General features: G+C 55.5%; 2 protein-coding genes across 4 annotated transcripts; one reads left to right on the top strand and one right to left on the bottom strand.

Annotated features, from left to right (window-relative positions):
* Positions 1-97: 97 nt before the first annotated feature.
* On the top strand, positions 98-3,379 carry PNMT (phenylethanolamine N-methyltransferase). Of its 2 annotated transcripts, none has more exons than XM_074342907.1 (4): positions 98-554; positions 877-1,977; positions 2,530-2,737; positions 2,850-3,379. In XM_074342907.1, exons 2-4 carry the CDS (start codon positions 1,776-1,778, stop codon positions 3,289-3,291), a joined length of 852 nt encoding a protein of 283 aa, XP_074199008.1. In that variant the 5' UTR covers positions 98-554; positions 877-1,775; the 3' UTR covers positions 3,292-3,379. The 2 variants fall into 2 exon arrangements, with proteins under 2 accessions (XP_074199008.1, XP_010958779.2); XM_010960477.3 differs by having other exon boundaries at positions 98-1,158; positions 1,633-1,977.
* A 619-nt stretch (positions 3,380-3,998) lies between these two features.
* PGAP3 (post-GPI attachment to proteins phospholipase 3) lies at positions 3,999-17,670 on the bottom strand. Of its 2 annotated transcripts, none has more exons than XM_010960471.3 (8): positions 17,421-17,670; positions 16,075-16,172; positions 15,183-15,335; positions 7,575-7,637; positions 6,875-6,936; positions 6,355-6,491; positions 5,876-6,080; positions 3,999-5,706 (listed from the first exon to the last, which is right to left on the bottom strand). In XM_010960471.3, the coding sequence occupies exons 1-8, from the start codon at positions 17,599-17,601 to the stop codon at positions 5,643-5,645; spliced, it is 963 nt and encodes a 320-aa protein (XP_010958773.2). In that variant the 5' UTR covers positions 17,602-17,670; the 3' UTR covers positions 3,999-5,642. The 2 variants fall into 2 exon arrangements, with proteins under 2 accessions (XP_010958773.2, XP_074199007.1); XM_074342906.1 differs by lacking the exon at positions 17,421-17,670 and adding an exon at positions 17,303-17,327.
* Between the last annotated feature and the right edge of the window lie 1,511 nt (positions 17,671-19,181).

The following is a 19,181-nucleotide window of genomic DNA, read 5'->3' as shown; positions in this document are numbered from 1 at the left end:
CCCAGCCATTGGTGTCCCCCCAAGCTCACTTCTGGGAACAGGCCCTGCATCTGAGCTAAATATGGCAGAGCTAGTGGGTCACCCCATGCTTGGGGGTGGGGGGTGTTGCAGGGACAGAGCTGTAAACAGGGTGCTGTCTGTTCAGCCCCCCTTCCTTACCCGGACGCTGCTGTGCAGTCCTGGCTTCCATGTCCAGTCCTCTGGCACTGAGCAGTGCCCAGGAGGCCAGTTGGCATCCAGGGTTTGTTTAAATGACCTCATGGAGAATATGGAGGGGGCTGGCACCAGAACTGTCCTTAGCTGTGACTCAGAGTGTGGATAGGGTCAGTGACCCCAAAGCTGACCTCTCAGTTCTGAATCCAGACAGAATCAATCCTTGGCTGGAGTCAGGTGTTCCACCCTCCCTGCCCTGGGAGCCCAAGGAGGGTTGTTGGGAGTGGGGTGTGTGTATTGGGGGTCAGGTTCCTGCCTGTGACCCCTGCAGCTGTTGTGCTGACTCATATCCCAACCTGGCTGCCTAGCCCAACAAGAAGACACTCTCCCCTTGGGACAAGGTAGGGGGGTGAGGTGTGGCACAGAGGCCTGGGGCCCAACTTGGCAGGGGCTGGTAGCCTACCCAGGGCAGGGGGCTCTGGACTTAGCCAGCGGGGTCCCACTCCAGGAAGACCATGAAGATGGCCTCGCAGAATCCACTTCCCATTCGGGGAAATAGGAGGGGAGACCTTGGCATCTTGACAGCCTGGTACCTGGAACGCCAAGCAGTCTGCAGGCCTGCCCTGGCCCTACTCCCCCAGAGGGGGCTGGAGTGTGGGCTGGGATTTGAGAGGGGTCAGAGACTGCAGACCGGCAATATGCCTAATCCTTTGGCGCCCGAAGGCTCGGACTGCGCCCCCTGGTGTCCCCTGGCAGCCTGGAGAATGCGCCGCGCGCCCTCAACGTCCTCACCTGGGTCCTTCGCCCCCGACGTGGCGGGAACGTCCCGAACCTTCCGTCCTCTGCAGACCCCAGATACACAGCTCGGAGCCTGCAGGGCCCGAAGGAGAGGCCCGGTTTTCCGCCCGCTAAATGCATTAGCCCCGCTCGCCTCCCTATCGTTGCTGCCATCGGACGGGCGGGGCTGGAGCTCCGCTCTGGGGCCCCGGGGCGACCGTGGTTGAGGTCAGAACGGACTGTCCTTTCTGGAGTCGGGGCCGGGGAAAGGGGGGAGGGCGGGGGGAGAATGCTGGAGGACAGGGACGAAAGAGAGGCTGGGAGGCGGAGCAGAGAAGAGGATTTGGGGTGACCTTATTAAGGAATGGAGGAAGACAGGGTGTCCCGCATATGGGGAGCCTGGCGGGGGTGCTGGGCCCTTGGTGGGCCACGCTGGGAGCTGGGAACTGGGGAAAGGGCTAACTCGAATCGTCGCAAAAGAGAAGGGATGGGATGCCCGGCAAAGGGGGTGAATGGCTGCGGGAGCTGGAGAAGAGCGACGGGAGGAGCTGGGACTGGAGGACGCAGGGGTCTAAGCAGTCTAGGGGTAGGAAGCTGAGCGGCAGGGCAGGTGAGGCAAAGGGTGGAGTGCAGCCGGAGCAACCGTGGAGCAGGGGCGGGGACTGATGTTCCCTCTCTGTGTCTGCTGCTCCGACACTAAAGGAGATGGATGAGGTGAAGGAGATACAGCGCGCGTGGCCCCGGGCGGCTCATCACTCAGCAGCCGCCCCCGCAGCGGAGGGGTCGGGGCGGGAGTCCGGCCATAGATAAAGGCGAGCGGGGGACAGGGCGGCCGCAGCAGCAGGATGAGCGGGGCAGACCGGAGTCACGCTGCAGGAACGGCCCCCGACCAGGACCCCGGCCGGGCGGCGGTCGCCTCGGCCTACCAGCGCTTCGAGCCCCGCGCCTACCTCCGCAACAACTACGCGCCCCCTCGGGGCGACCTGAGCAGCCCGGACGGCGTCGGGCCTTGGAAGCTGCGCTGCTTGGCACAGACTTTCGCCACCGGTAAGCGTGGGGAAACTGAGGGCAAGAAGTCATGGGGAGCTAAAGGGGCCTGGCTCGAGAGAGAGCCAGATGGGGATAGGTAGTTAAGAGGTGAAAACAGAAGAGGAAGAGAAGCAATATCGATCACTGTGAGAGGCAGAGGAGTGTGGATGGAGATGGGCGGAGCACTCGAAATTGAGAGGTGAGATGGAGAATGCAGACTGCGGGGAAAGGGAAAGGGGAGAGAGGCACCTGCCAGGCACCTGTGATTTCTCACTTAATCCTCGCTGGTAGGTACAGTTTTATAGATGTGGAACCTGAGTCTCAGAGATATTAAGTTCTTTTCCCAAGGTAAGCCACTCAATGTTGGAGCCAGGACTCAGACCCTGGTTAGTCTAACTCCGGAGCTAATGCCTTTTTCCAGATAGAGACACACTTCCAGAGAGAAGGAATGGGAGCGGTGGGGAGAAGCAGGTAAGGGAGGCAGCAACAGAGGCTGGGGTCCACGGGCCTAGCACCTAGCAAGCCCAGCACCCCTGCCTTCCGATGCACCTATTCCTCTGCCCCATGCAGGTGAGGTGTCTGGGCGCACCCTCATTGACATTGGTTCAGGCCCCACCATATACCAGCTGCTCAGTGCCTGTGCCCACTTTGAGGACATCACCATGACAGATTTCTTGGAGGTGAATCGCCAAGAGCTGGGGCTCTGGCTGCGAGAAGAGCCGGGGGCCTTCAATTGGAGCGTGTACAGCCAGCATGTATGCCTCATTGAGGGCAAGGGGTAAGGGCTAGGGGATGAGGGTGGGGCAGAAGGTCTCCCATGGAGGCAGCAGAGAACTGAGCATGGGCAGTCCAGAGCCCCAGTCCCAATCCTGCCTTCTGCTCCTCAACAGTGAATCCTACCAGGAGAAGGAGCGCCAGCTGCGAGCCAGGGTGAAGCGGATCCTGCCCATTGATGTGCACCAGCACCAGCCCCTGGGCACTGGGAGCCTGGCGCCCCTGCCTGCCGATGCCCTGGTCTCTGCTTTCTGCCTGGAGGCTGTGAGTCCAGACCTTGCCAGCTTCCAGAGGGCCCTGGACCACATCACCACACTGCTGAGGCCTGAGGGGCACCTCCTCCTCATCGGGGCCCTGGAGGAGTCGTGGTACCTGGCTGGCGAGGCCAGGCTAGCAGTGGTGCCGGTGTGTGAGGAGGATGTGAGGGAGGCCTTGATGCGTAGCGGCTATGAGGTGCGTGATCTACGCACCTACATCATGCCTGCCCACCTTCGGACGGGTGTAGATGATGTCAAGGGCATCTTCTTCGCCTGGGCCCAGAAGAAGGTGGGGCTGTGAGGCCCCAGTGCATCCAGTGCTGTCAGCCCTCACCCACCCAGATTCCCTATTATCCGAGGTGGCAACTAATAAAAAATTAAGTCCCTTGCTGGTTGGTGTAAGTGGAGTCTGTGGCTCTCCTGGGACACAGCAAGGGCCCAGAGCTCTCTCCTGTGTTGTGGGGGTAGGAGGGCATCAACCCTGGCCTTTTTTACCCCCAGAAGCTTCCATGAAGGCAGGCTCTATACCACTCATTCTTCCCAGACTAAGGAAGGCCAGGGTCAGAGGGAGCTCATTCAGCATCTGCCATGTACCAACAACTGCCAGGTCCATTAGATCGTCACACAGGCAGTAGGTCCTGCCATCTTGTTTGCAGAAGCTCAGGAAGGTTAAGAATGAATAAATAGTAGTGGAGCCTAGTGGAGCCCAAGAGCGGGGGAGAGGGGGATGGTTAGGAGACACAAGTGGAACTTTTTTTTGGGGGTGGGGTTACATCTAGGCACAAAGGCCCAGGGAAGTGAGAGAGGAGGACACCAGCTTCCCCCTCATCCTCCACCAAAGGCTGGACCTGAGCTCCATCCAACTCTGCTACTGCTCTGAACATGGTCCCTACCATCCCCATTCCCACCAGCCTGGGTAGAGACCTCATCTGCCTGCTGCCTCCAGCCAGCCCCATCTCCTTCCCTCCAGCCCACCCTGCTCACACAAATGGGCCAGACAAGGGTAGGTGAGGTTGAGAATTGATTTATTAAGAATTTCCATTGCTACCCTCCTACCTTAAAATAGTTCTTAGTATCAAAAGAGGTTAACACAAGCCAGCTAAGTCCCTGAGGTTGAAGTCCTAACACAGCACCCTTACCCCCAGGGAGGGGCAAGAGGGCAGGGAAAGAGCAAGAATCCAGACTCCCTGCTCCAATCACAGAGACTGCCTTTGGATGGAAAGTTTCTGGAGCTCCACATTCTATCCTTGTGAAGCAGGAATGTGCTATGGCTGCCGGCAACTGGCAGGGGTCACCTTTACCAAGGTGTGGGTACAGCATGGCCCCTGCCTGCCTCCAGGAAGATGGGAAACCCAACCAGGCCACAGGCCTTCTCCCCTCCTCCCTCAGATTGCCCCCCTCTCTCCCCCAGGGTCCGGCAGTGTCAAAGGGGCTTAGCAGGCAGGGCACTGGGGTAGGGGTGGCCACCATGTCTAGGCAAGGAGGATCCCCATTTTCCTTCCTCCCTCTGCCTCCCAAGGGGCTGATTCAGGAGGTTGTGCAGGAGCCCTGTGAGGTTTGTAAAGAAAGGAACACATATATACATGCAGCCTGGACACCCTCACTCCCAGCCGCATCTTGGGGACATCCTGGCTCTCAACTTGACCCAGGGCTTTGTGCAGAGTTGGTGCACAATAAATGGTTGTCGACAGTGATTTGATCCCCTCATCCTGCTCAACCTCCCCCCACTGTGTGGCACTCACACTCACCTGCACTCACACTCAAGTCTATGCATACTCCACTCATCCACACTAACCTGCCTACCCCTCAACACACACACTTTAAAACCACTCTCACACACACACCACTTTCCACACTGCACAAGGCCAATGCTCTCACACACTGCCTGCCCCCCAGCATCCCACACACCCCAGGCCCACGTCCACCATCCTGTCACCTACACACATGGTCTCCCTTACACACTCACATGCAGGCTTCCAACCACGACAGCAGCACAGGGGCCAGAGGGATCCTGGTCCTGGGCTCTCTGGGGTCCTAGCCCCAAAGGGAGAGCGTGGTGAGGCCTCCTAGGGGTCTGACAGGAGTAACAGTCTGGGTGAGACTGCTCCCCAATCCCAACAGCTTGGTCCCTCTAGATCCCATGGGGAGAATGAGACCTGCCTTGATACTTGGGCAGCCAAAGAGCAAGCATCTAGTGCCACCTAGTGGTGCCCTGGAGGAGGGCACAGAGTAACAGAAGGGGACCTCACTGAATCTCCAAAGGCCTTTGGTGCCTGGTCTCCCAGTGAGACAGAGAGTTCCGGGAACTGCCCAGGCAGTGAGGGGGAAGCTGACAGGGAGGAAAGGCACCTCTCCTCTCGGTGGAGCTAAGAACACAGTTCCACCCTAGTTCAGCTCCAGGGACCACAGGGGTTGCCCATTTTCTAGCCCCAGATGTGATGAGGCCACATCTGAACCAACGCCAGGATCTGTGAGGGCCATGATGCAGTGAGCAAGGGATGGGCAGGTTACATGATTCTGGGCCCACACCCTTCATGTCCAAGTTCAAAATGCTAAAAGGAAAAAATAAATCGTCTCAAGGAATGGGAGGAGAAGGGAAGCCAGCAGCGGAGGGACAGAATCCCCAGGTGGGCAGACCCACTTCCAGGGCCTTCAGTCCAGCTTGAACTTGGCCTCTGATTCCTTCAGCAGGTAGAGGCTGTCATCTTCCAGAAAGCTGTGGGCCGAGGGAGGAGCCCACTGAGGCACAGCTCTGAGAGCGTTCCCTGGGGGTGGGGTGGGGCGGGGCAGGCAAGCTGGCAGTGGGTGACCTGTGCACAGAGGTCTCTAAGAAGCAGGCAAGGAAGGGCACAGAGGAGGTGAGCACGGGGCCAAGGAGCACCCACCTGAAGAAGAGGACGTGAACGGGGATGGTGCTGAAGTGCCAGATGGCGTGGGCATCCAGGACCCAGAAGAGAGGCGGGAAGTCCAGCAGCTCGAGCAGGGACAGCCCCTGCAGCAGCAGGACCACCACCATGCACTTGCGTGCATGAGGCAGCTGCCGCTGGTTCCACAGGCACCAGGCCAGCCACCACACCGCGTTCACCAGGCCTGGGTGCGGGTAGGGGTGGGGAGAGGCTCACTCTCTGGACCACCTTCTCTCCTCCCAAAATCTCCCCTGGCCCCATGCTCTTTGACCCCAGGACCATCCTCAGGCTCTCCTCCCAACCTCCCCTCTCCCACCCCAAATTCTTTCCCTTTCCCTCACCCCAAGTGTCCCTCTAGAAGCTTCTTCTCTGGAAACAGCACCAACTCCCACCTCCACCCAAAACCAGCAGCTCTGCAGATGGTCCAACCCCACCCCAGAGCCCCCGTCCCGCCTCACCGATAGCCACATTGGCCGCCAGGTTGTAGCCATAGTCAAAGTGGATGAGGCTCAGGTAGGAGACGTGCGCGGTCAGCATGAGCAGCAGGAGGGCCCGGAAGGCACTGGCCACGGCGGGGCACTGCAGCCCCACAGTCCTGTCCACCACCCAGCGTTGCTCAGATGTAGGGTGGCCTGTGCCCACGGCAGCATTCCCGAAAGCATCCCCTCACCCCCAACAGCTGTACAAGGGAGGCACTGCCCCTCTCCCCCATCATAACAGGCCAGCCAGGCAGGCCTCCAATCCCCAGGGGGCCTGCGACCAAGTGCTACAGCTCCTTGGCAAGAGCCAGGGCCCCTAGTCCTGGCCGCAGGGTCCCTGTTCAGAACCATCTGGAGGTTGTGTGTGTATGTGTTGAGGGATCATGAAGAAAGCCCTGGGATAGCCCCCACCCCCACCCAGGGGAGAGCTGGGTGACCCCTTTCTGCCCCAAGGGCCTGGTTCCTGATTTTTGCCTCATAGCAGCCAAGGTGGGCTCACCTGACACAGCACAGATAGACTGAATGCAGGATGACAGTGGAGGCACAGAAGTAGTCCATTTTCTGAAGACAAGGAGAGCTGGATGAGGGGCCAGTGTGAGGGGAGTAGGAGGTGGATGAGGCTTCACAGAGGGCAGGGCCCAGGGAGGACCCACCAGGGATGGGGGCAGAGACACAGCTGGAGTCTAACACAGGAGTCCAAGGCCTGTGGCCGGTGGGGACATGTCTCATTTTTTTCTATCAGTTGCTGTTTCACACCTGAATTGAACACACTGAGCCTGGTATTCACATTATACAATTTTTTAAAAATGTGCTCAGCAGCAAGGCTTTCCGGGTATTAGTATATGGTGCCTGCCAGACTGCAGAACATTAAGAGCACACTGCAGAATTCAGGGTGCAGTCCGGAGTTCAGCAGCTGTAGGCTCAAGCCTGGACTGCACCTTTTGCTGGCTGCGTGATCCTGGGCAAGTGAATTCACCTGCCCAAGGCTCGGCTGCCCCATCAGTTAAGAAGAGCCAATAATCACACCTGCTTCACAAGGTCAAGGGAGGCTCAAGTGCACTAAGAGGTTTAAAATGCCCAGCACAGAGCGAGCACCCCGTGACCCGAGTCAGTACAAGAAGTAAGGGCCGGCTCTGCCCCATCTCTCTCGGCTCCTCTGCGACTGTCCACAGTAGGAGATGGAGTAGGGGGGCGCTCACCTCTGTGAGGTCGGTGTCCCTGGTGTGGAAGACTGTGGACCAGAACCAGGCATTGAGGGAGACCTGAGGAGGGAGGCGGCTGGTGAGCTCAGCGCCCCAAGGTGGGGAGGGTCCCCACACTCCCCCACACCCTCCCCACTGGCGGGCTCACATTCATTCCACTACCCAGCTGGGAAACATGCCTCCCCTGGGCCCTGGAGCCCACTGCCTGAGCAAATACTTGCCCCTCCACCCGCGCCCAGCTCGCTTCCCACTACCCTGAACCCCCAAGGCCATGGGGGCCTCGGCCTCTGCAAGTTCCACAGGTTCCGGCCTGGCCTGGGAGCCAGTTCCAGCAGAGCCAAGTTCCCTGGTTACTCAATGGCTAAGACAACAGCCCCCGGGGAGCCTCACCTCCTCCCCCAACTGGCAGGTGACGACAGCCCCAGCCCGGGCCAGGGGAGCCAGTGACCTCAGCCTCTGGGGGCGAGAATGAGGTGGGTGGGGTGGAGGGGCTTGAGCCAGCTTGGGGTGTGTCCGCAAGCAAGCGAGGGAGGGAGATCCAGCAGATCCCACTGGGGCCAAGTCTCTGAGGAGAAGCCTGGCCAACTGAGCCCAGCTTCCTCCTGGCTGGGCCGGCTCAACCTGCCAAGCCAGTGGCTGCCACTTCAAGCTCTGGGAGGAACAGAGGAGCAGGGCTGGAGGGGCTGTGGCGGGCAAGGGCCCAAGGGAATGTTTGAGGCCTTTTTTCTGGAAATTCACTGCAAGGAGAGAGTACAAATCATCTTGCAAATGAGCCCCAGCACTTTTTTCCCGTAGACTGCTATATCCATGGCAGAGGCCCGAGTTACTGAAAGAGGGGTGGGATGGGGTGGAGATACACACTCTGGGCTGGGTGGAAGGGCTGGGAAACCAGTGACAAAGTGTCAAAGGAAGAAAGAGCCAAGGTCTGGCCTGGAATGCCCTGGAGGTAGGGAGGGATGCACTAGGGTGGGACAGGCCCTAGTAGTAAGGGCCAGGAGCCGCTCACTCGGGTCCAGTATACCAGGAAAACTGGCCAGGCAGGGGACAGGGGGAGCAGTGTAAAAAGCTGCTCTCCATCCGGTGTGTGGCAGGAAGGTCAGATGGTAGGATGAGTTCCCTAAAGCAGGCTCAAAGGGGCTGGTGAGGAAACGGGAAGAGTGGCGGGTTGAGGCCAGCAGGGCTCTACTGCAAAGCCAGACAGCCCTGGAAGTCTCTGGAGGCTCACGTAGCCTGGTGTCTGCCTGTCTGGCCTGTGTCCTGGCCTGAGTCTCGCTGCTTATGCTCCTCGTGACCTGGGCAAAAGCCCTGCCCTTCTGGGCCCGAGTTTCCCCCTGGGACAAATCAGGGGCTGGTAAAAATGATCTTTCCTGCCCTGATGTCAAGCAATTTGTCTAGGTCAGGCTGCTTCCTCCTTTGAGGAAGCCATCTCGTCCCATCCCTGGTGCTACCCCTTCCCCAGACAGTAATGGACATGTGGTTTGGAGGCTGGAAAACTGGACAGAACGGAGCAGAATCTGTGATGCTCAGGATCAGTGTGGGGAGAGAAGCAGGGGCTGGAGACAGGGCCCAGGTGATCACATGGGCCAGGTCTCCTGAGCAGGCCAGGAACAGGGACATCCTTGGAGAGGAGAGTGGCTCTGGAGCAAATGTGAAAGGCAGATGAGAGGAAGGCAGCAGGGCATGGCAGCCAGCCAGGCCTCCTTGTCACCCATGGCAGGCAAGGGGAGGTGACAAGAGGACTGAGCTAAGTGGTGGCTGGAGGCGGGGCATGCGGGGGGGGGGTGCACAGGGCCAGGGCTTAGCTCTGTGGGACAGGGGTGGGGGCTCTCGGTCCCTGTCCAACTGCCTCCCTGGGGTGCCTTCCACTTACACAGACCCACCTGAAGCCTGGACTCTGCACCCTTGAAAAGTTCCCTCTCCCCTGGGGACTGTCCCATTATGGGGGGGACTCCTCTTCTGACCCTTTCCTCAGACTTGGGAGATAGTGTCATTAAGAATGCAGGCCCTAGGGCCAGCCTGCCAGGGTTCAAACCCTGGCTCTGCATTTTCTGTGTGTCCTTGGGCAAGTTATTTAGCCTTGCTGTGCCTCAGTTTTCTCATCTGTAAAATGGGAATAATAATAGTGTTGATAAGGTTTTAGTGAGCAATACAAGTACAGTGTATAGCACAATGCCCAGGATGGGGTTAAACATTAGGCATTTCTTCTCCCCACCCTTTTGACCAGCATGAGACCCTTACACCACTTCACAGACCAGAAGCCAAGCCTGCCTCCCATTCTCCCTGCTGGCCAGGGACATATGCGCAGAGAAAGGGTGGTCTCCCACAGCTGCCCAGACCCATCCCACAGTTCCAGGCTGGCGGCAGGATGTCCGGAGCCTCAGTAATGAGATGGACTCTGGGTTCAAGTTCTGCCTCAGCCCCTAAATAGTCGTGTGATCTTGGGCAAGTAACAACTTCTCTGAGCCTCATCTACCTCACCTACAAAACGGGGTTAACAGCAGCACCCACTGCAGAAGAGAGTTGTGAGGACGATGGCTGTCAAATGCCAGGCACAGGAAGTGGTTAATGTGACTGCGGCCTGGCACACAGTAGGGGGCCCATAAAGGCCAGTTTCTTTCATCATGTCCAGGGACTGACCCCCACCACTTCCCTTCACCTGACCACCCCCTCTCTATTCCTCAAGGGTCACAATGTCGCAGGGCAAACCTTGGGGTCCCAGAGTCTCTTGATCCCAAAATGCAGAGCCTTGGCTGTAGGAAGAGCTCCCTCCTCCCTGCCCCTGAGCCACTCTCCCACCAGGATGCCCTGCAGAGATACGACTTCTCTTCACTCAGAGTTTGTAACCAAGACTCCAGCGAAGGGACAGAGGGACATGGATGTGGAAGGAAAGGAAAGCCCAAGTGTACAGTGGCTCCCGGACTCCACAGCCAAGCCTGAGTAGAATGGGGGGGCCAAGGGGTAAATGGCCAATCAGACGGGCCAAGAGGGTGATGGGCGCCAAGAACTTGGTGTAAACACTGAGGAAAGGGGGAGGCCAGAGGCAGGGTGCCAACGAGAGTGGAAATGGAAGGGGACAAGGAAGGCTGGGCGGAGGAAGGGCAGGAGGCTGTTTCAGTCTGTTGGAAAATAAGAAAACTGAGACAAAAATATCACAGCCGTGAAACTGGTTGGATGCCAAGTGAGCCAGATCTGTCAGGAATTCGACCCCAGTGCTAAGCCCCAGTGCTCGGGGCTGTCATTGACACCGCCGCGGTGGGGACAAATGGGTCTTTAAATAGCTCGGTGTCTCAGAGGTGGGGGAGGCAGAATGTTAAATATGATGCCTGCTGCCATCCTGGGCCCCCCCAGAGGCCACGGTGTCTCACCCCTGCCTCAGGCAAGGCAAGCCTGCCCTGGTTCACTCCTGAGAGAGAAGAGGGGAAGAAGTGGATGGAGATGGGAGGAGAGCTTTCTCCAGCAACAAAAAGGATTCCTTGACTTCTTGCCATTGCTTGTTCCACTGACTCTTGCCTAACCTTAGGGAAGTTCTTCTTGAAGTCTAGCCATCATTCTGCTGTAGCCTTAATCTATCTCTTCTCATAGTTTCCTCAGCAGAGGTAGGGTACAGTTAGTCCCCACCTCCATAAATCATCCTGTAGAGACAGTTGGGGCCTTCCTGGCACCCTCACCCTCACCCTGAAGACCTTTCCTTACTGGATAAAGAGGCAGAGAACTGGTTGGCCTCTGAGCTTTGGCAGAGAGCAGGGGCCCCCAGTTCCCTGAGGTCTGGTGGACAGAGTTTTGGTGGGCTCCTCCAAAGCCTGGCTGCCACCCAGCCCAAGTTCAGGTCTAAATATCAAGGCAGGGCTTGACTTCTTGTGCCAAAGCTTTATGAGCTCTGCTAATTCCTGGAGAAAAAGACTGAGACCCACCCCTCCTCCCCAAGACCTAACCTAGAGCAGATTAGGGGGGCATCTCACCTGACCCCAACAGAAATCAGGAGCCCCACTAACTCCAGAAAACCTAGCCCAGGACTAAGTCTGCTGCCACACCCTCCACAGCTCAGGATCCTTCCCGCTTGCAAACACACACAGGACAAAAGAGCAAGAGTAAAATCCAAACTGGATCATCAAAGGGAGTGTGGGCACTGAGACTCTGTCCCTCAAGGGCCTACTGGGGGCATGAGGGGTCCCATGTCCCAGGACACCACATCCTGTAGCAGGTACCCTAAGACACAGGCCCCATGATCTGTCCTCCCCGCACCTAGTATCTCCTGCTCTGTTCCTAAGGGTCCTTGGTCACCCTGGACTGCAAGGTACACCTGGAAGATGTGATCCTCACCAAGAAGGAAGCTGAGTGGCAGATGCCAGTGAGATGAAAGACCCAAGAATCAGGGAGATCAAGACGAGAGTTGGGAAGTGACCAGTGGGCGCTGGCACGTGTCACGAAGACAAAGGCTGGGAGCCTTCGAAGTCCCCTCAGACCAGCGCCTCTACCCAAGGAGGCTCTGAGTTTTGTTCAGAGGGTTCAGGCAGGGCTGTCCTGTGCTCTCTGACAGGGGCAGGGGTGAAGGGGTAGTGCAGGCAGGGGTCCAGCAAGCAGTGTCCCTGGAAGAATGCCAAGGGAAAGGGAACAGGTGTGCTCTCCTCAGTTTCCCTGCCCTTCCTGCCTTCTTGGCCAGGACCAAACGCCCTTCTCTGCGAAGTCTGAACAGGAAGTAACGGCTCCATCCCACTCATGCCCGTGACAGGGTGTGCTGATGCTAGGCCCAGCCCACAAAGAGTCCCTGCCCCTCAGCCTGGCACCCAGAGCCCTCTCTGGGCCATCTTACCTCCCCCTACTCCCCTTCACACAGCCATGCTGTGGCCAGGCCGACCTTCCCAAGGATGCCTGTCCATGTTCCCCACTGTCTAACTTCTGTCCCTTTGCTTGGGCTGTGCCCCCAGCCTGGAATGCTGGAATGCAACCTTGTCTCCCCCGACCTGTACACGTCTAAGCCTTACCAGGCCTGCACATCCCAGATGAAGCCTCTCCTCCACCCTGGGCTTCCCTGAAAATGTCTCCCCTCGCAGGATGTGGTCTCCCCACCTCAGCTTCCAAGGCTCTCTCCCTGAGTCCTCCTCGCCTCTGCCTCCATCCTGCCTCCCAGACTGGCTGGACCTACACCACCCATTTGGCTTAGCTCCTGGGCGCAGGGGCTCCAGCTTCCACAAGTGCTACCTGCTGTCTCTACCCACAGTAAATTCTCAGTCATCATCTATCGCGGTACATGGAGACAGCCCAGAAAGGGCCTAGGTGCTCAGGCCCCGGAGCCAGACAGCCCTGGAGGCCAACCTGTCTCCACTATCCACTACCTTATTAGCTGTTCACTGGGGGCAAGTTTTCCCGCTCTGAGCCTTCCGCAGAGCTCACAGTAGTATTATGAGGATTCAGTGAAAAAACATATGTACAGAACTTAAGACAATGCCCATCACGTGATCAGTGTTCCATAACTGATAAAAATTATTTTTTACTATTTGTTGAGTGTAAAGTATTAAGGAGGATCCACATTCCCCAGAGGCTTAACAGCTTCTTTCCTGCCCTTCTTCTGATCCCCACCTCTCAAGTCTGAGGTTTGGCAGGGACTTCTCTGCACCCCGACACTATCAGTTTCCCCAAGGTCCTCAGAGACCCCAGGGTTGCCAGATCTAGGCCTTGGGTCTTATTTGATTGAAGCAGAATTCAGGAGAATGGCCTACTCTCTCCTTCCTGTCCTTGTCCCAGGGCCCCCAACCACATGGTAGCCTTGTTTTCCACCCACCCTCTGGCCACTGCTTCTGGCTCATCCCCTTCTATTCAGCCACTGAGTTTGGGGGATCCTCAGGGCTCCATCCTAGACCTCTCCTCACCAAGTTCCCCCTTGGTGATCGCAGCCACACTCACAGCTTCTATCACTGTCTCATAAGCAGAAGCAGCACGGGGGGGGGGGGGCATCCTTGACTCTCTCTTCTCATCTTAGGTTATCAGCACAGCCAAGATGGTAAGAGTGTAGACTCTGGAGCCAGATGTCTGGATTCAAACCCTGGCTCCTAGGGCAGGTTACTTAACCTCTCCAGTCCTTGGTTTCCTCATCTGTAAACTGAGGATAATAATACTACCTACCTCATAAGCTCATTGTGGGATTAACAAGGTTAATATTTATAAAAATGCTTAGAATGGTGCCTGGCAAGAGCTATGTACGTGTCTGTTAAAAAAAATACATTAAAAAAAGTTAATGTCACCTCCAAAGCATAGCTCAAATACATTCCTCTTTAATACCCCCTTCCCTAGACCAGTGCCTCCTCTCTAGTCTAGCTACTGTGCCCTATGTTAAAACTACCAACTAGCCCCTTCATCCACGCCTGCCCGTCCAATCTGTTCCCTACAAAGCAGCCAGAATGGCAAGTCTATTCATGAAGCCCATTCTCTCCAACCCTCCTTGCTTCCTGATGCTTTGAGAGTCGGGATCTAAAGTGTTCATGTGCCCCCCCAGGCTACCCACTGCCCACCTGCCCACCTACCTCACCCCCCCACCCCACTTCCAGGCTTCCTGCATGGTAGGCCTCCTGGTCTTTCAGGTCCTCATATAACCTGCACTCCTGCCAGTGAGCATTCTGAGTCTTCTGTGTACACAACTCCCAATTTCCCCGGATTCACCTAGTTAACAGTCGCTCATCATTCTGATTTGAGTTCACATACACCTTCCTCATGGAAGCCTTCCCAGGGCCGCCCTGTACTAGTCTAGACCCCATCACACAGCCTCCAGCACCTATCCATCCTCCACTGCACTGGTTCTTAGTTGAAGTTTTACATTCAATTGTGTGCTTATGTGATTAGTATCAGAGGCCAGGAATCCGTCTGTTTTGATATACTTTTGGATCTCTAGCACCCGACAGAGTGCCTGACGCATAGTAGGTGCCCAATACAGGAACGAACGGCTGCTTTGATGGCAGGAAGGTGAGTGAGTGGGCTTATGGTGGTAGCTCTGATCTAGAGACATCCATTGCAACCTTACTCTCACACCCTCCCCAAGGTTTCTGCAGTTCATAACTGTACCACATTCCATGCTTCTCACACAATTCCAGGCCCTGGATGCTGGCTCTTCTGACCAGTCACTCTGCAAAGCTCAGAGCCCTCTCTGGATACTCAGGTGGAACATATTTTGGCTTCTCCAGGGATGGTCTAAGACCAGGCTGAGCTCTAGACGGAGTGCTATGGCTGCCCCCAGGCCTCAGCTGGTGTTGATAGTGCTTCAAACCCTCCAGGGGGTTCCTTGGAAAGACCTGTAGTCCCAGCATGCTCCCTACCACCCATCTCCCTTCTGAGTTTGTAAATTGCCCGACTGGGTGTTTTAGTGGCTTCCTGCTTCAGGACAAGAACAGTATTTCTTTTCTCTCTTCCTCCCTCTCAAACAGCCTGACTTAGGACTTTGCTAGAAAGGGAAGGTCTGATTTGGCACCTTCCCTGTTTCTCCCCAGGCTTGACCACCCCATAGCTGCAACTTTAGCCCTGCAAAACAGAAGGGAAGCTAGGTGGGTGGGAATGGGGATCTAAGAGTTCCTCCTTCCTAGATGAGGGTGCAGAGCAGGAATCCTGCAGGTTACCTACCCAAGCGAAGGCCACGCAGGTGGGGTACATAGGGGAGGAGGCTGGCACGGAGGCACGGTAGCGACAGAGCATCACCAGGCTAGCCAGGCCATTGAGGAAAGACGCCACAGCAGAAGCTGGCTCTTGGAAGCACAGGAACCGGGAGAAGGGCCACTGAAAAAGGAGCACATGGAGGAGGCCTGAGGGGCAAGCACCCCTAGCTGATCCAACCCACCTCTTCTTGACCTGCTGCATCAACAGGTCCCCAGCTGGTTCCTCAGCTCTGGACCTCAGTCAAAGTCTCAGGTGTAGTCCCTCTTCAGGTCAATGAGCTCCCCTCAGTCCCTGGCAGAGGGTCATCCTTCTATCCTGGCCAGCACTCACAGCACTGGGAGGACCAGGTGCCCAGTGTAGATGGCTCAGCATGGCCTAATGGAAAGAGCACAGACCTGCCATCTAGAAGACACAAGTCCTAATCCTCCCTCTACCACTGAGCCTCAGCTTACTCTGTGACAAACTGGAAAGAATAATCCAATAATCATATTGGATCAAAAGGCATCAGCAAGCTGTGCCTCACTGGGCAATCTGAGGGGTTATTATTCTTTTAATCCAGACTCTTACTGAAGAAACAACAGAGAGTATGCTATGGGGGGCAGGAAATTTGTCCTTGTAGCAAGGTGGGCATCTCAACCACCCTAAGAAACCCAGTACCACTCCCTGAGGAGACCCCAAAGCCTCCCAGATCTTGTTACCCCAAATCCAAAAGCAGGATACAGTGGTCCCATCTGATTACATGACAACCAGCATATTTTGAGAAGAACAGGTACCTGCCCTAAACACACACTCATCACCCTACACCTCAGCCTGCTTGGACAGTGTGGTCCAAAAAACCTACCTTGACCCTCCAACTTACCTTGCCGTGGAACTGAGGCACTTCGTGACCTTCCTGGAGGTAGAGGCCAACAGTAACCCACATACACTCATACTTACAGTCGTCCCGACAGGTCCAGCCTGAAACAGATAAATATGGCCTGGTAAACTCCCCAGCATGGGGATGCATGGAGAGAGCTGGAATGGGGCCCAAGCTCCAACACAGGCCAAAAAGGCTTGCAGGTTGGAAGAGAACCAGAAGAAATCTGAAAATGCTGGCTTCCTGTTTGAGTGGATGAGAGATGGTGTGACATATTCAAAAGGGAAAGGTGTATGTGTGTGTGTGTGTGTGTACGTGTTTTGGGGAGCTGGGGCAGGCAGTGAGCAAACAGAGATGTTCCTTCCCTTCTCCTTTCACCCAAGATGGGGATTTTGGCATCTGGTGGACTCATCTGTGGACACCTGGATTTATGTTTGCCCTTCTTGAGCACAAGATTTGCGCTCACTGATCGTGAGAAACTCTTGCTGTCTTATCCTCCTCCTATGAAAATGAAGCCCAGGTTTTTCAGTGTGACTTTTGAGGCCCCATATTGCCTTTTAAACTTTATTTCCCACTATTCCTTTCCATGCACTCTGCTCCCTGAGTAAGCCAAACTGCTGGATATGCTCACATCTGTCCAGGGCCTCCACCCTCTGTTCCCTCTGTCTGGAATGTAAAGGGATAATAAAGGGAACACACTTATAGTCAAACAGGCCAGAACTCAAAACTCCACTTTACCACTTATTGTCTGTGTGACTTTGGGCAGGGCACTTAACCTCTCTGAGTCTTCCCATCTGTAAAATCAGGTTAAGAGAATCTACCCCAAAGTGTTGTTGTGAAAATTAATTGACTATTTTGACACCCATCACACAGTAAGTGCCCACTATGGCCACAGGTCTAAATTTAATGTATCATCCAGAAGCCCAGTGTTCGAAGATAGTTGCTGTCCCCACCTCTATAATATAGCCAGAAACGATTCCTTCCTCCCTTAATGCTTCTATTGCTTAAGCTAAGAGTCTCTTAGGCTCAAACCATCCCCTGCCTTCCACTTGAGAAGGCTAATGTCCCCATGGGGACTGTGAGTCTCTAAGGGCAGGACTCTGGTCTGATTTCAGTGTCATTCCAGGGCTTTGTACCCAGGAAGTAGTAAATGCCCATTTGACTGAATAAATAAAAAATAAATGAAGGCTCCTGGCTGACGAGCCTCTCATCACCCAGGGGCTCCACTCACTTGCCCTCATAATGGACCTGGAGGAAGAAACTAAGGTACAGATAGCAGAGGGGCATTGGGGAGAGCAATGGGCGGGGCCAAGGCCAGTGGGAGGGGCCTGCCGCGGGGTGGAGCTTACCTGCTAGACTCATGTAGATTGGCTGGTGGGAGCGGAAGTGCTTCAGTGCGTTCCCGGAGCAGTTCCGCTCGTCACACCCGAGCACGCAGTCGCGGTACACGGGCTCGCGGTCGCCCTGGGAGCCGCTTGCTAACGCGGCTGCACCAGCTAGCAGCACCAGCCGCGCTGTCCGCCCGGCCATCCCTTCACCCCGGTCCTCCGCCGGCGGAGGAGCGTAGGAGCCTTCACTTCCGGAGTAACCGGAAATGCCTTGTGCTCTTTCGTCTACTCCCCGCTGACGTCCTCCCGAGTTTAAATAAAAGTTCCCGGATTTCTGTGGGCGCCGGCCCCGCCCCTCGCCTTACTATTGTCTCCGCGTAACAGGCGACAGGGTTAGGGAGAGGGGGACGCCAGGTGGGTTAAGAAGCAAAATAAAGTGGTCTTTTATGAACAGCCGTCTTCTTTCTTCCTCGGGGTCTATTTGAGATAGGGCTCTTTTTCTGTCCCCAGCCCTGTCGGATTTCCACTTCCTAATGTATTTAGAACTGTCCCTTTCTCTCCATCTTCACTGGCACCATCCCCCTGGTTAAAGACATAATCATTTGTCGCCGAGGCAGCCGCAGTAGGCTATTAACACACCCTGCATCTACTTATACCACCTCCATTCCGCGCTCTATTTCCAAAAATTCTAATTTGACCATGTCATTTTCGTTCTTAAAATTCTTTACTGGCTCCTACTTGCCTCAGGATAAAATCATAACTCCACAAGCATGAGCTGGCCCCTGCCCATTGGTCTCCCTCACTCCTCTGCCTCAGACCCACCTCAAGGAGCTATGTCTCTCAAGCCCCCCGGCTTTGCCTCGTCTGTTTCACTCTTACTCTCACTCCTGCTGATTCTCCTAGTCTCAACTTAAACACTACTTCTGAGGGTGATACAACATACAGTAGTCTATTTTCCCAGGGAGGGTGGGGACGTCCGCTGTCTTGTTTACCATTCTATTACCAGCACTAGCACAGAATTACAGAATTTGGCTCACGGTAGGCGCTAGGAACAAGTTGGTTTTGGGGGGGTCTTTTCTTTTTGTTTGTTTAAGTGAATGAACAACGTAATTCCGCGTTAAGAATTTGGGTGCCAAACCAGAGCTGTCAGATCACCAGCGTAATTCAGACCACGCTGAGATAGCAGAGGTGTAGTATTTTAAGGAAAATTAAGAGGAAGACCGTTGGGAATAGGAGGATACCAGCTTTAGTATCACCCCTCCTCCCCACACTACCACCAGCGCGCGGGCTCGCGCACACACACACACACACCCATCTCATTGAAACATTGACACCTCGTAGCTAGATGCATAATTTGTGTGTGTGTGGGTTAATGACTGCCTTTCCTCTGCCCTAGTCTCTTCATTCCTGGTCAACTTTTCCTTTTTATCTCGAGAAGTGGAATGAGCTGGAAGTTAAATTGGATCCTATTCATTCACTTGTTCAGCAAACATTTCCTGAGCCCTTAGCCTTAGCACCAAGCTAGGCAAGGCACGGCTCCAGGGAGCACCATTCATATTGTATTTTCTGTGAATGGCGCTCAGGGGAGCCCCATTCACATTGTATTTTCTGTGAATGGTGACTTTTCTAATTAAATATAACATGAATAGTGTCCCCTGGAGTTGAGCACCCAGTTGATAATTGATTGGGAAGCTGAAATGAACAAAACAACAACTCAGCCCTCCAGGAGCTGACCGGAAACAATTGAGTGCTAATATGAACTTTGCACCTGATAGATCAGTC

Source organism: Camelus bactrianus, chromosome 16 (assembly GCF_048773025.1).
Source record: "Camelus bactrianus isolate YW-2024 breed Bactrian camel chromosome 16, ASM4877302v1, whole genome shotgun sequence".
In the NCBI taxonomy this organism is placed as follows: domain Eukaryota; kingdom Metazoa; phylum Chordata; class Mammalia; order Artiodactyla; family Camelidae; genus Camelus; species Camelus bactrianus.
This window is presented reverse-complemented; position numbering and strand designations above follow the sequence as displayed.

Coding starts and splice junctions, on each gene's coding strand:
- PNMT (XM_074342907.1), top strand. CDS start 1,776: ATGAGCGGGGCAGACCGGAGTCACGCTGCAGGAACGGCCCCCGACCAG. Junction 1,978..2,529: donor GGCACAGACTTTCGCCACCG/GTAAGCGTGGGG, acceptor TGCCCCATGCAG/GTGAGGTGTCTGGGCGCACC. Junction 2,738..2,849: donor TGCCTCATTGAGGGCAAGGG/GTAAGGGCTAGG, acceptor GCTCCTCAACAG/TGAATCCTACCAGGAGAAGG.
- PGAP3 (XM_010960471.3), bottom strand. CDS start 17,601: ATGGCCGGGCGGACAGCGCGGCTGGTGCTGCTAGCTGGTGCAGCCGCG. Junction 6,492..6,874: donor GTCTATCTGTGCTGTGTCAG/GTGAGCCCACCT, acceptor GGTGGTGGACAG/GACTGTGGGGCTGCAGTGCC. Junction 5,707..5,875: donor GTTCACGTCCTCTTCTTCAG/GTGGGTGCTCCT, acceptor CTCGGCCCACAG/CTTTCTGGAAGATGACAGCC.